At 45.2% G+C, this 14,949-nt stretch overlaps 1 protein-coding gene across 1 annotated transcript in view; it reads right to left on the bottom strand.

Annotated features, from left to right (window-relative positions):
* The window catches only part of LOC119976524 (golgin subfamily A member 4-like), a 1,176,663-nt gene that overhangs the window by 440,646 nt on the left and 721,068 nt on the right, over window positions 1–14,949 (bottom strand). The window contains exons 101-104 of the mRNA XM_038817077.1: window positions 8,214–8,228; window positions 8,026–8,043; window positions 6,525–6,551; window positions 2,248–2,283 (exon numbers count right to left, since the gene is read on the bottom strand). Of these exons, the coding sequence (XP_038673005.1) occupies window positions 2,248–2,283; window positions 6,525–6,551; window positions 8,026–8,043; window positions 8,214–8,228 (96 nt within the window). The remainder of the gene's footprint in view (window positions 1–2,247; window positions 2,284–6,524; window positions 6,552–8,025; window positions 8,044–8,213; window positions 8,229–14,949) is intronic.

The raw sequence follows: 14,949 nt of genomic DNA, 5'->3' as shown, positions 1-14,949 counted from the left end.
CATACTCTCTAGTTCCCCTTAAGTCAGCTTTGCTTTGCTTCCCATCCCCCTGCCAAACAAGTTTAAATTATCTCGGGTGATACCAGCAAACCGCCCAGCTAGGTTATTGAAAATCCTCTCGTTGAGATAGAACCCGCGCGTCTTGTATAGTTCCTACCTGCCCCAGAAGAGGTCCCAAAGGGGCTGTTTAGCACAAGGGGCTGTTTAGCACACTGGGCTAAATCGCTGGCTTTGAAAGTAGACCAGGGCAGGCCAGCAGCACGGCTCGATTCCCGTAACAGCCTCCCCGAACAGGCGCCGGAATGTGGCGACTAGGGACTTTTCACAGTAACTTCATTGAAGCCTACTCGTGACAATAAGCGATTTTCATTTTCATTTAATTTCAAAGGTCCAGATATCTGAAACTCGCCCTCCTCCCAAGTCATTAGCAACGTGATGAGCTGTACTCTCCTCGTATTTCTAGCCTCACTGGAGCGTGGCACAATCGTTATCCCTGAGATTCCATCCCGAGACGTCCTGCTTTTTAACTTTCTACCCAATTCCTTAAACTGCTGCTGGAGAATATCGTCACTCTTCATGCCTATGTTGGTAGTACCAATGTGTCATGACATGTGGCTGTTTTCCCTCGTCCTTCTGAATGTTTTCTGCCCTTTCAGAGTCACCGTGGACCTTGCCCTTGCCACCTGGGAGGAACTGGTGAACATGCTGGTCACCAATACACGTCCATAGAATCGCCTACCTGTGCGCGGAAATAAATAGTCCACCGTAACTATTGCTATAGTGCTCTTTGTCCCGCGTTGATTAACAACAGAACCGGTCGTGATGCCACTGCCCTGACTGCTGCTGCTGTTCTCCCCTGACCATCCACACCCACCATCAATTTCCAAAACGGTATATTTGTTAGAGAAGAAGACGACCACAGGGAATTCCTGCACTATCTATCTGCCTCTTCTAGCGGTTACCTATCTATCTGCTTGCATCTTGGGTGTAACCACATCACTAAAACTCCTGTCTACGATGCATTCCACCACCTGCATGCTCCTACGAACATGCATCAGCTGCTTCAACTTATCGATACGGTCTGTGGGAAGGTGTAATTGGGCGCAATTCCTGCAGATGCAGTCCTCCGATATATATCAGGATATATAGGTCCTTGCTCATCATTTTCTATTTCATTAAATTAACGTGTTTTTCTTTGTGTTAAAAGTTTACTTCCAATGTCCTGAGAATGTGTTTTATAACTGATCACAGTTTCCAAAGAAAATCAGTTACAATCTACCGAGCTGGCATTCACTCAGATCCAAATTGCCGTGTAACGCCAGATGCGTTCATGAAGTTTAAAATTAATAAGAGTCACAAGATTATTGAACACTTCGTGAGTTACTACAGACAGAAAAGGATGGCAGTGCAATATGGTTCAATTCTTGAATAATACAAGTAAAATCAGCAACTTGTCTCTATTGGAGTTGAATTTCTTTAAGAGCGCACATAGAACAGTGTGCGACATACCAATTTCCACATATAAATTCATAATCTTTACTCGTTATGTAAAAGTTGTCATCTGAAAATATGGAGCTCTGGCCAGGTTTATGCGTTGGATATGGTACCATGAAAAAATGTTTCTATATCAGGGTTTATCCATTAATATAAAGATAGATGCAATCAATTTATTTTGGAATTCTGCAGAAAACAACTGCCGAACGTGTAACTACATTAGTAATTTCTCCAACGGATATATGCTTGAGTTTATTCCTGAAAAGATATTTAATAAGGAGGTAAACACAAATGTTGAGGATAAACAAATAGCGACACATTAGTACGATTGCATTTGAATGTTCGGCATGAGTGAAAGAATATAGTGCAAAAATAAACTCTACAAAGAATCATTGACGTATGCACTTAATCATATACATCCTCCTTCTAAAATGACAACAAAGTACATTGGAAGGTCTTCGATTTCGTTACATATGTCAGGAAGATTTTCACAAAAAAGAATTCGAAATGCAGAACGACAATTTGTAAATATATGACTGCAATACGTGACTATAAATTCAGGAACATATGTGAACCTGCTTTTATCACAAAGGAATAGGGAATAAACATAAGTAAACATTTCGAAGTGGTCGGTGGGCAAATTGGTCGTATTTTACACGAGCACTGTGTGGTAAAAGAAACACATTGTCGCATTGAAATTAAATGCCCGCGCTCTTTGCTGTTGTAGAGAAGTAGATCAAAATTAAATCTTACCAACATCTTTGCGAATTGCTTCTATTTTTTCCATTTCTGAAACAAAATGTGAACATTAAATGTTTCTGCTCATTATGTAAACATGATAGTTGACATAATTCACAGCCCTTATTTTTGTGTAGCAATTATTTACATCAGATTTAGCGGGGAAGGATTCGACCTTCCGTCTCTCTTCGGGCAACAAAAGCTGGTAGGACCTTAAATACTTACGTGCCCATTTTTGGACTCCAGGACTTCGGGCAGACGGTGCATGCTACAAGTAGCCCTCAGTCGGTCCGGAGTTGCTTGTGTCATCGTCATGGTGACCCAGTGTAGTTCCAGACAGGTTAATGGTCGTCCTCTAATATAATCAATCCGGCCCACTGAAACCAGACAATAATGTCGATTTATACACAGGACCAAGGCTTCCTGGGCGACTGCGAGCTGTGCATCGGGGCCGGTGGTGGGGTCTTCTGATGTTCCTGGAATGTGGTGCAACTTTGGGCCACACATTCAATTTCAGCATCCAGTCCCGGCCACCAAACGTAGCTGCGTGCTAACATTTCCATCTTGGCCAATCCGGGGTGCCCATTATGGAAGTTGGTTAACAGGCACACTACCCCGTTTGGGTAGGAACAATCGCGTCCATTACAGTAGGATACCGTCTGGAAATTCATCTCGAGTAGCTTGGCGGTGTAAGGCCGCATCCCGTCTCGTAGCGCCGTAGGTTGGGCCACGTATTGGACCATATTTCGGAACCTCGAAAACCCCGGGTCGACAAGGGTCCATTCTGGCTCCATTCTCAAATGCGAGATGCGATTAGTGACAAAGCACCCATGAAATGGAGAGAAGCGCTAACGTCAACAGTTGCAGCGGGAGCCGGCGCCTTCGTGGGTAAGGGCAGGCAGCTGAACGCATCTGCGTGGGATTCTTGTGCCTTGTCGATGCTCCTTAGTGTATTCATAGGTAGTCAGAAGCAGTGCCCACTGTTGAGCCCAGGCAGGTGCATCCGTGAAATCACCCAATCTTTCCAAAAGAACCAGAGCATGGGCATGTGGTTGGTGAACCTACGCCTACAAACACTCTCAAGGAATTTCCTCGCGGGGAACATGAATTCCAAACTTAGCTTCGCTATCTGGGCGTTGTTGCGCTCGCCGTATGCCGGCGTGTGGGACGCAACGTGTTGGTCGCTCTGAGCCGCTGGCCTTTCAATGTGACTGGACCACCAGAAGTTGTCTGGGGAAGCGTTGCATGTAAGGAGCAGGGGCTTGTCCGGGTAAAATGTGTCAGCCGTTTTTCTGATGAAACCTGCTACTTCTCGCCGGGACACGCCTTGTCGTGTGGGAGGTCAGTTTCACTTTTGTCCCTTCTTCGCTAGTTCATGGACCAACTGAACAACGTGATCATTGTGGGTATGATATTTCCGTATTAGTTAACGAGGAAAGAGCTGAGCTTCATTCGGTGATCGAGGGATGCGCACTTGGCTATTTGCCTGCATCTTTTCCTCCACTGGATTGAGGCCTCTGCTGTCTACCCAGCAGCCAAGATACGTGACCTCGAGAGCACGTCAAATACAGCTCTTCCTCCGGAGACGGACCCTGGACTCAGGAGTCTGTTCGAGGACCTCGGATATGTTGTCCATGTGTCCGTAATGGGAAGATCTAGTGATGAAAACATCGTCTATGTAGACGCCAACCCTTGGCAACCAAAACAATATGTTGTCCAAATACCTCTAGAATATCGCACAATTTAAGGAGACTCCGAAGGGCTAGCACGTATATTCATACATTCCCCGATTGGTATTAATTGTCACATCTTTCCAGGAACTTGCTCGAGCACCAGCTTCAAGTATGCGCGGCCCAGATCTCGCTGAGAAGGTTTTTTCTCCAGTGAGCCGGAAGTAGACTTCCACGATCCGAGGGACCATGTAACGGTCAAGGCAGGAAATCAGATATACGATCATTTTATGGTCCCCACAGAGCCGCACTGACTCATCGGGCTTCAACTCAGGCGATACGGCGCAATCGACAAAGTGGGCAGGGTGAATAATTCCCGGCTGCTCCAAATGGTCCAATTCGTGGTTTACACTGGTCCAAAGTGTGTACGGCACAGGACAGGCACACAAACATCGGAGCTGGGCGTTTTCCTCCACATTGATTGTGGCCATGGTTCCTTTAATCGTCCCGGGGCCTTCACCGAAATCTGGGGGGGGGGGGGGGGTCTTGGAAACACTCCATCCGCTCCAAGGCGGTGCATCTGGCACGCCGGTTGCCAATCCAAATATAAGTGACACGGCCAATTACACCGTAATAAGCTGGGCCCTTTGCCACAGACGGTAGTAGGCACGGGGACTGGTCTCCGTATGGCACGGCCAAATCGGCGCTGCCGTCAATTTCGAAGTGATCCCCAGAATAAGTGGTCAGTCGGGCCTGCGTGTGGCAAAGCTTAATGGCTGAACATCTGTCCGGATGGCGACAAATGTGCGTAGACTGACGACCATAACCCTCCAGTCTCCAGTTCCATCGGGTGGAGAGTTTTTTAGGTGCTTTTCTGGGACCAGTCACACAAGGAACCGGCAGGATTGCCTGTTCACCGTCCAGGACGGCGCGGCAGGAAATGGCGACTTGTCCATTGCCGGGGAAACACACCCTTTTGCGGTTACCCAGAGCCTCCTTCCTGGCTCTGGCATCCCACTCTATTTTGGCGCCTGCCATCTTGGAATGCTGAGTCGTGGGAAACCCATGGCCCCTCCGGGGCGAGTCACGCCTGCGGTAGCAGGACTTGCCTGACTTCCGACTGGGAAGTACCCATCACCTTGCTCAGAGTAGCCGTAGGTTCATGGTCATGTGGATGCCCACTGTTCAGGGCCGCCTGGCCCCAGAGTTCCTCCAGCACATGGCCGACGCTTTCCCAGGTGAGCGCTATGTCGTTACCCCTGTCAATGGTCAGAGGTGTCTCCATTAACAGTTTCCGCTGCATCTCCAGTTCCTGTAGTCCGCAAACGAAGTGCTCCTACAACTCTTCTCCCAGTGCTACTGTGAACTCGCAGAGGTCAGCCTGTAATCGCATTAGGTACTACTTAGTGGACTTCACCGGCATCTGCAAAGTGCTATATAAACGGTACTGTTCCACCATAATCGGGGGCGTGGATGTTGCTGATGGGCCACCGGGCGTTCAGCGTTGCGAACGGCAATTCATCTGGCCTGTCCGGGCAAGTCAATTTTCTTATTGGTGAATATGTCGGGCCGCCAACGGCGGTCACTAAGACGATAGGCTGTCACTCGTCACATATGATGGCTTTCGTGCGCAAAACAAGTTGAGGTCTTTTGACGTACTGGGTCCAATCGTCGGAATCGGCGTGAAACGTTTGGAGTTCAGCTACATACGCCATGTCTGACAGCTGGAGGTCAGCCTCCGAGGTAGTTGAAAAATGGTCCAAGGTCGCAGCATTTTCCGCTTACGGCAGCTTCATTCACATCTCCAATGTGGCCAGAGGCAAGGACTCCACGAAAAGGCCAAGCTGACAGGGTACCACTCACTTTATTTCTCTCTGGTCACAATAATCACTCCTTCCCCGAACTGCTTCCAGGTCGGCGTTTATATTCTGTGAGATGCTGCTCCAAGTTGGAGGACGCTGCACCTATTGTCATCAGGATAGCTCATACTCTGAGGTGCAGGAGGGAAAGTTGATGCTATACCAGCTCTACCCCTGTAGTGGTTCGTAATAGTTCGGGGAAGAATACATATAACTGATACTCGTGATGTACAGAAAATTAGAGTTCCTCTTTCAATCAAAGGCCGACCACGCGACCTGGAATTCTAACCAGGTTTACGGGAAATATTCTTCACCTCCTTCTACACAGCAATGTGTCTGCAACTTGAGGAACCGATTTTAAAATCAATCGCCACTGTTTCCTCGACAGAATGTTAAGACTCATTTACTTTTCTCTGTCGAAATAAGGTCAATTTTACTTTTTAAAGTGTGTCAATTTTGTGTTACTCGTGCAGATTATGAATTTGCTGCCCAGTAGGAAATCTGCTTTAATATCCTGTAATTATGTGCAAAATCCTCCTCACGGTAAATCCGATGGATAAAAGGGTGGACGTGCAACCTCTCTCAGCCACTCTCACATATATGACAAACAGGCCAAAATCGATTGGCTCATTCATATATTTCTACAGACGTCACTTTAATTGTTTCTTTACGTTGGCTCTTTTGTTTGTTCAAACTGTTATCTATGTTCATGCACATATAAATGCGGAAATTATGCAACGATGGGAATAGGTATGTAGTTCACCTGATTTGGTTTCACGTATCTTTGCATCTATATTGTGGAAATGCAAAAACACAATTATGTGATTGCAGGCATACATGATTACAGCCGTTCATTTTAAAGACAACGTGGTCAATAAATAGTTTTTTTTTTACATAACTGACTTTGAAGTTGATCAATAACTAATAAGGAACTTGGGGCAAAATTCCGAACATTTACTTTCCATGTTCTGTTCATATTTCTCGTGGTGACCCCAGTGAATGTGCGGTCAAGCATTTATTCAAAGAAATGTACTGAGCTGCGCAAACAACGGAAAACGTGACATCTCGAGGGCAGTGGCGTTCGCGTTTAATTTTTTGGAATTGTTTACCGTTTCCTATCACCACTTTATGGTTGAAGTATTTGTCTTCGTGCAGATTTATACTTAGACTCCAGATGATAGCCACTGTTGCAGTGTAAACCGACTTGAGCTGCAGCTAAGACGTTGTTATCATTAGCGCTTCGGCCTCTCTCAACTTTTGATTATTGATCATCTTTACGCGCTCACACATTTTATAGTTTAATACCACATTCCCTCGAACGCAAGACAGCACTCTCCTTCTGGTACGTGCTTCCCGATTAACTATGCATTTTCGTGGAAATGTTTTCGTTTCAGCAGCGGAATCAAATAATTTCTGGCTGGCTACTGGACGTTCCACTTCCGTTAAAATCTTCAGTGCGGAGATAGAAGTGGAACTGATTACCCTTCCCGCCGCAATGTCTCTTCCCTCGCTTTGTTAGAGCATTGTCCCGACGCCGTCGTAAAATGTATGTTCAGGGAAACAATCAAACTATAACATCGCTCATAGCATTGAGGTGGCCACGCATCCTCCGTTTGAATCACCAACGAAGCCTGTGTCTAAATTTAGTGCAAGCGACACCTGTTGCACTACCTGCGACAGTCTGGCATTTTCCTCCGTTACATATCCCGAAACCTTTCGTCCTGATTGTGCATACTTGCGGAAGCGTGGGAGAATGGATACACAAACAAACTACTTCAGTCAACGTCACTTCAGAGAATGGGGTACCAATCTCTCCTTTATTAGAAGTATTCACAGAGCCTTAGGCTTGGCTAATCAGAATTGAGTTGCTCGGGAACGAATCGTGGAGACATTTTTTTTAGGTGGATTCTGAATCGTTGGCTTCCTGGAAAAAGTTATTCAAATGTGCATCTGCAAGCACTTCCAACTTTTTGAAATCAAAATAAATATCCAAGTTTCCTCCAGCACAAGGAAGATCGTATGCCATGGTTCATGCGATCTTTCTGTTTTATCCTTTGTTGTTGAAGGCCGCTGTATATATCTAAAATATCTAATCCTACTTGTTTGGACAAACAAACGTATATTAATGTATTAGATGGGAAACTTTAGACAACATGCATACAATTGAAAAGAGTAATGTGACTGTAATTAGGCACTTCCTTGTTTGAACAGATTGGACAGATCAAATTTACAGTAATGAACAAAGAAATTGAATTCATGCTTACCATCATCTAATAGGTGATCTACAACAACATTGATTTTAATAATGAAAATTGTTATAATAGTCATAGCAATTATAATCAGGAAATAACACGCATGGCGGTAAGAATTTTAATTGCAAATGTCAATGGAAACCCAGTTGCAAATAAACAGAATCAGCATTTGTGTGATCTTAATTCGTAAGTAAACTCACCTTTTTCTTTGTCAGCTATGAAAATGAACAAAGTGGACAGGATAATTACTCATTCTTTGCAATTAAATGAAATACCTATGTCATTGTAAAAGTAAGCAAAAGGATATCTGAAGCTACAATAAATTATATTGTGGAAAGGTGTCAATCCCGTATTACGTTTCACACCTGATACCGAAATATTCAGTTGAACCAAAATAATACAGGACAACATGTCAAAGGAGGAACTGTTGGGTATCCTAAATTGCATTAATGTAGACAGGCCCCCAGGGCCAAATGGGATCCACCGCAGGTTACAGCGGGAGGCAATGGAAGAAATTGTTGGGGCATTATCAGATATCCCCACATCCTCTTTGTCCACAGGCGAGGTTACAAAGGACTCGAGAATAGTTAATGTTGTTCCATTGTTTAAGAATAGAAGGAAGGATAATCGAGAAAGTACAGGCCAGTTTGCGTGACATCAGTTGTGATGAAGCTTTTAAAACGATTCTGAGGGACAGGACGTATGCACATTTTAGGGAAAATAGACTAGTCACTGAGTGGCAGCATGGTTTTGCACGGGGAAGTCCATGTCTCACCAAATTAAGATTTTGAAGAGGAGAAAAGGAAAATTGATGAGGGAGGGCATTTGAGGACACAGCCTGAGTGAGTGAGGCTCATCAAGAGTGGGAATTGCAACTTGGCAATTTGTTGCAGTGAGGTAATTCGGTGCAGAGTGAGAGTAGGTGCTTTTTCGGAGGTGCTTTTTAACCCTGGTAAGTGACTGGTAAGTAGTTTTACTTTTCATTGTCTAATTTATTTATTTTTATTTCCAAATTGTAGTTGTATAAGTTTAGCTAAGGTTTAAGACATGGCAGGAGATCCCAGACCCGTGTCATGCTCCTCGTGTGCGATTTGGGAGCTCAGGGGCACGTCCACTGTCCCGGGCTCTTTCACATGCAGGACTTGTGTTCTGTTGCAGCTCCTGTTAGACCGCTTGACGGCTCTGGAGCTGCGGATGGACTCACTTTGGAGCATCCTCGATGCTGAGGACGTCGTGGATAGCACTTTTAGCGAGTTGGTCACACCGCAGGTGAAAGTTACTGAGGGAAATAGCAAATGGGTGACCAAAAGACAGAGCAAGAGTAGGAAGGAAGTGCAGGTGCCCCCTTGCGGTCATCTCCCTGCAAAACAGATATACCGCTTTGGATACTGTTGGGGGAGATGGCTCAACAGGGGAAGGCAGCAGCAAGGTTCATGGCACCGTGGTAGGCTCTGCTGCGCAGCAGGGCAGGAAGAAAAATGGCAGGGCTATAGTGATCGGGGACACAATTGTAAGGGGAATAGACAGGCGGTTCTGTGGACGCAATCGAGACTCCAGGATGGTATGTTGCCTCCCTGTTGCAAGGGTCAAGGATGTCTCGGAGCGGCTGCAGGACATTCTGGGGGGGGGGGTGAACAGCCAGCTGTCGTGGTGCACATAGGCACCAACGATACAGGTAAAACACGGGACGAGGTCCTACAAGCTGAATTCAGGGAGTTAGGAGTTAAACTAAAAAGTACGACCTCAAAGGTAGTAATCTCAGGTATGCTACCAGTGCCACGAGCTAATCATAGTAGGAACGTCATGATAGATAGGATGAATGCGGGGCTCGAGCGATGGTGCAAGAGGAAGGAATTCAATTTCCTGGGGCATTGGGACCGGTTCTGGGGGTGGTGCGACCATTACAAACCGGACGGTCAACACCTGGGCAGGACTAAAACCGATGTCTAGGGCGGGGGGGGGGCGGGGTGGATGTTTGCTAGAGCTGTTGGGGAGGGTTTAAACTAATGTGGCAGGGGGATGCCTGCAGGCAGTTGCAAGGTAGTAAAACAGGGACAGAAGCAAATGGAAGTAAGGGGGAAAGTGCAAGGCAGAGAAGACATAGACAAAAATCAAAAAGGGCCACAGTACAAGGTACAGTGATTGAGGGGAACTCAGTGAATAGGCCCAGTAATACTGAAAGGAATAAAACTGGAGATGTTAAGATTCAAAACAGAGGTAAAACAAACAACATAAGTGTACATTACCTGAATGCTCGTAGTGTTCGGAATAAAGTAAATGATTTGATGGCGCAAATCATCGTGAATGACTATGATTTAGTGGCCATTACAGAAACATGGTGAAAGGATGTTCACGACTGGGTGTTAAATATCCAAGGGTATCAAACTATTCGGAAGGACAGGGTGGATGGCAAGGGAGGCGGTGTAGCTCTGTTATTTAAGGATAACATCCGGGACATAGTAAGAGATGACATTGGTGCAATGGAAGAGAAGGTTGAATCCATTTGGGTGGAAATCAGGACTAGTAAGGCGAAAAAGTCACTGATAGGAGTAGTCTATCGGCCACCAAATAGTAACGTTATGGTGGGGCAGGCAATAAAAAAAGAAATAACTGATGCATGTAGAAATGGTACAGCAGTTATCATGGGGGATTTTAATCTACATGTCGATTGGTTTAACCAGGTCGGTCAAGGCAACCTTGAGGAGGAGTTTATAGAATGTATCCGCGATAGTTTCCCAGAACAGTATGTAATGGAACCTACGAGGGAACAAGCGGTCCTAAATCTTGTCCTGTGTAATGAGACAGGATTGATTCATGATCTCATAGTTAGGGATCCTCTCGGAAGGAGCGATCACAATATGGTGCAATTAAAAATACAGATGGAGGGTGAGAAGGTGAAATCAAATAATAGTGTTTTCTGTTTAATCAAAGGAGATTACAATGGGATGAGAGCAGAACTAGCTAAGGTAGACTGGGAGCAAAGACTTTATAGTGGAACAGTTTAGGAACAGTGGAGGACCTTTCGAGCGATGTTTCGCAGTGCTCAGCAAAGGTTTATACCAACATAAAGAAGGACGGTAGAAAGAGTGAAAATGGACCGTGGATATCTCAGGAAATAAGGGAGAGTATCAAATTTAAGGAAAAAGCATACAAAGCGGCAAAGATTGGTGGGAGAGTAGAGGACTGGGAAATCTTTAGGGGGCAACACAAAGCTACTAAAAAAGCTATAAAGAAGAGTAAGATAGAGTATGAGAGTAAACTTGCTCAAAATATAAAAACAGACAGTAAAAGTTTTTACAAATATATAAAACAAAAAAGAGTGGCTCAGGTAAATATTGGTCCTTTAGAGGATGAGAAGGGAGGTTTAAAAATGGGAGATGAGGAAATGGCTGAGGAACTTAACAGGTTTTTTGGGTCGGTCTTCACAGTGGAAGACACAAGTAACATGCCAGCGACTGATTGAAATGAGGCTATGACAAGTGAGGACCTTGAGAGCATTGTTATCACTATGGAGGTAGTGATGGGCAAGCAAATGGGGCTAAAGGTAGACAAGTCTGACACTGATGGGATGCATCCCAGAGTGCTAAAAGAGATGGCTAGGGAAATTGCAGATGAACTTTTGATGATTTACCAAAATTCACTGGACACTGGGGTGGCCCGGTGGATTGGAAATTAGCAAACGTGACACCATTGTTTGAAAAAGGTGGTAGGCAGAGAGCAGGAAGTTATAGGCCAGTGAGCTTCACTTCGGTACCAGGGGAGATGCTGGAATCTATCATTGAGGAAGAAATAGCGAGGCATCTGGATAGAAATGTTCCCATTGGGCAGACGCAGCACGGGTTCATAAAGGGCAAGTCGTGCCTAACTAATGTAGTTGAATTTTGTGAGGACATTACCAGTGCAGTGGATAACGGGGAGCCAATGGATGTGGCATATCTGGATTTCCAGAAAGCCTTTGACAAGGTGCCACACAAAAGGTTGCAGCATTAGATAAAGATGCATGGCATTACGGGTAAAGTCGTAGCATGGAGAGAGGAGTGGTTAATTAATAGAAAGCAAATAGTGGGGATTAATGGGTGTTTCTCTGTTTGGCAATCAGTAGCTAGTGGTGTTCCTCAGGGATCAGTGATGGGCCCACAATTGTTCACAATTTACATAGAAGATGTGGAGTTGGGAACCAAGGGCAATGTGTCCAATTTTGCAGATGACACTAAAATGAGTGGTAAAGCGAAAAGTGCAGAGGATACTGGATGTCTGCAGAGGGATTTGGATAGGTTAAGTGGATGGGCTAGGGTCTGGCAGACGGAATACAACGTTGACAAATGTGAGGTTATCCATTTTGGTAGGAATAACAGCAAGCTGGATTATTATTTAAACGATAAAATATTAAAGCATGCTGCTGTGCAGAGAAACCTGGGTGTGCGAGTGCATGAGACACAGAAAGTTGCTTTACAGGTGCAACAGGTGATTAAGAAGGCAAATGTTGTCCTTCATTGCTAGAGGGGTGGAGTTTAAGACTAGGGAGGTTGTGCTGCAATTGTATATGGTGTTAGTGAGGCCACACCTGGAGTATTGTGTTCAGTTCTGTTCTCCTTACTTGAGAAAGGACGTACTGGCACTGGAGGGTGTGCAGAGGAGATTCACTAGGTTCATCCCAGAGCTGAAGGGGTTGGATTATGAGGAGAGGTTGAGTAGACTGGGACTTTACTATTTGGAATTTAGAAGGCTGAGGGGGGATCTTATGGAAACATTTAAAATTATAAAGGGAGTAAATACGATAGATGTGGCCAGGTTGTTTCCACTGGTTGGTGAAAGCAGAACTAGGGGACATAGCCTCAAAATAGAACATAGAACATAGAACACTACAGCGCGGTACGGGCCCTTCGGCCCTCGATATTGTGCCTACCTGTGAAACCATCTGAAGCCTATCTGACCTACACTATTCCATTTTCATCCATATGTCTATCCAGTGACCACTTAATTGCCCTTAAAGTTGGCGAGTCTACTACTGTTGCAGGCAGGGCGTTACACACCCCTACTACTCTCTGAGTAAAGAAACTGCCTCTGACATCTGTGCTATATCCATCACCCCTCAATTTAAAGCTATGTCCCCTCGTGTTGGTCATCACCATCCGAAGAAAAAGACTCTCACTGTCCACCCTATCTAACCCTCTGACTATCTTATATGTCTCTATTAAGTCACCTCTCAGCCTTCTCCTCACTAACGAAAACAACCTCAAGTCCCTGAGCCTTTCCTCGTAAGACCTTCCCTCCATACCAGGCAACATCCTAGTAAATCTCCTCTGAACCCTTTCCAAAGCTTCCACAGCCTTCCTATAATGTGGTGACCAGTACTGCACGCAGTACTCCAGGTGCGGCCGCACCAGAGTTATGTACAGCTGCAGAATGACCTTGTGGCTCCGAAACTCAATCCCCCTGCTGATAAAGGCTAGCACACCATATGCCTTCTTAACAGCCCTATTAACCTGGGTGGCAACTTTCAGGGATTTATGTACCTGGATGCCGAGATCTCTCTGTTCATCTACACTACCAAGAATCTTGCCATTAGCCCAGTACTCTGCATTCCTGTTACTCCTTCCAAAGAGAACCACCTCACACTTTTCCGCATTAAACTCCATCTGCCACCTCTCAGCCCAGCTCTGCAGCTTATCTATGTCCCTCGGTATCCTATAACATCCTTCAGCACTATCCACAACTCCACCGACCTTCGTGTCATCTGCAAATTTACTAACCCATCCTTCTACACCCTCTTCCAGGTCATTTATAAAAATTATAAACACCAGTGGCCCCAAAACAGATCCTTGCGGTACACCACTGGTAACTGAACTCCAGGATGAACATTTGCCACCAACCACCACCCTCTGTCTTCTTTCAGCTAGCCAATTACTGATCCAAACCGCTAAATCACCTTCAATCCCATATTTCCTTATTTTCTGCAATAGCCTACCGTGGGGAACCTTATCAAACGCCTCACTGAAATCCATATACACCACAAATAAGGGGAAGTAGATTTAGGACTGAGTTTAGAAGGAACTTCTTCACCCAAAGAGTTGTGAATCTATGGAATTCCTTGCCCAGTGAAGCAGTTGAGGCTCCTTCATTAAATGTTTTTAAGGGAAAGATAGATAGTTTTTTGAAGAATAAAAGGATTAAGAGTTATGGTGTTCGGGCCGGTAAGTGGATCTGACACCACAAAAGTTCAGCCATGATCTCGTTGAATGGCGGAGCAGGCTCGAGGGATAAGATGGTCTACTCCTGCACCTAGTTCTTCTGTTCTTATGTTATGTATGATAAGGTGCCGCATGGCAGACTATTGCAAAAACTGAAATCAGATGGGATTTGTGATGAGCTATGATGGATACGGAACTGGTCTGGTTATAGAAGACAGAGATTAGCGGTGGAACGGTGTTTTTGGAAATGGAGATCTGTGGTTAGTGGTGTTCCGCAGGGGTCAGTGCTGGGATCTCTGTTAATTGTAGTAAACATAAATGATCTGGAGGAATATGCGGTCTCATTAGTAAATTTGTGGATGCCACATAGATTGTCGGGAGTTGAAAATAGCGCTGAAGATTGCTCGAGGACACAACAGGATGTGGAGAGGTTTCAGACTTGAATATATAAATGGCAGATGGAGTTTAATCTGGACAAATGCGAGGTGATGCATTTGGAGAATCAAATCTAGGTGTGAAACATGCCGTAATCTGCAGAACGCAGAGGAACATTAAAAGCCAGATGAATCTGGGCGTGCAGGTACACAATTCCCGAAAATTAGCAACACTGGTGGCCAACGTGATTTATATGGCATATAGCATGCTTCCCTTCATCAGCTGGGGCAACGAGTGCAGGATTTCGAAAATCATGTTGAAGCTATATAAAACATTGGGTTGGCAGCATTTGGAGAATGGTGTGCAGTTC

The sequence above is a fragment of the Scyliorhinus canicula genome, chromosome 13 (assembly GCF_902713615.1).
Source record: "Scyliorhinus canicula chromosome 13, sScyCan1.1, whole genome shotgun sequence".
NCBI lineage: Eukaryota > Metazoa > Chordata > Chondrichthyes > Carcharhiniformes > Scyliorhinidae > Scyliorhinus > Scyliorhinus canicula.
This window is presented reverse-complemented; position numbering and strand designations above follow the sequence as displayed.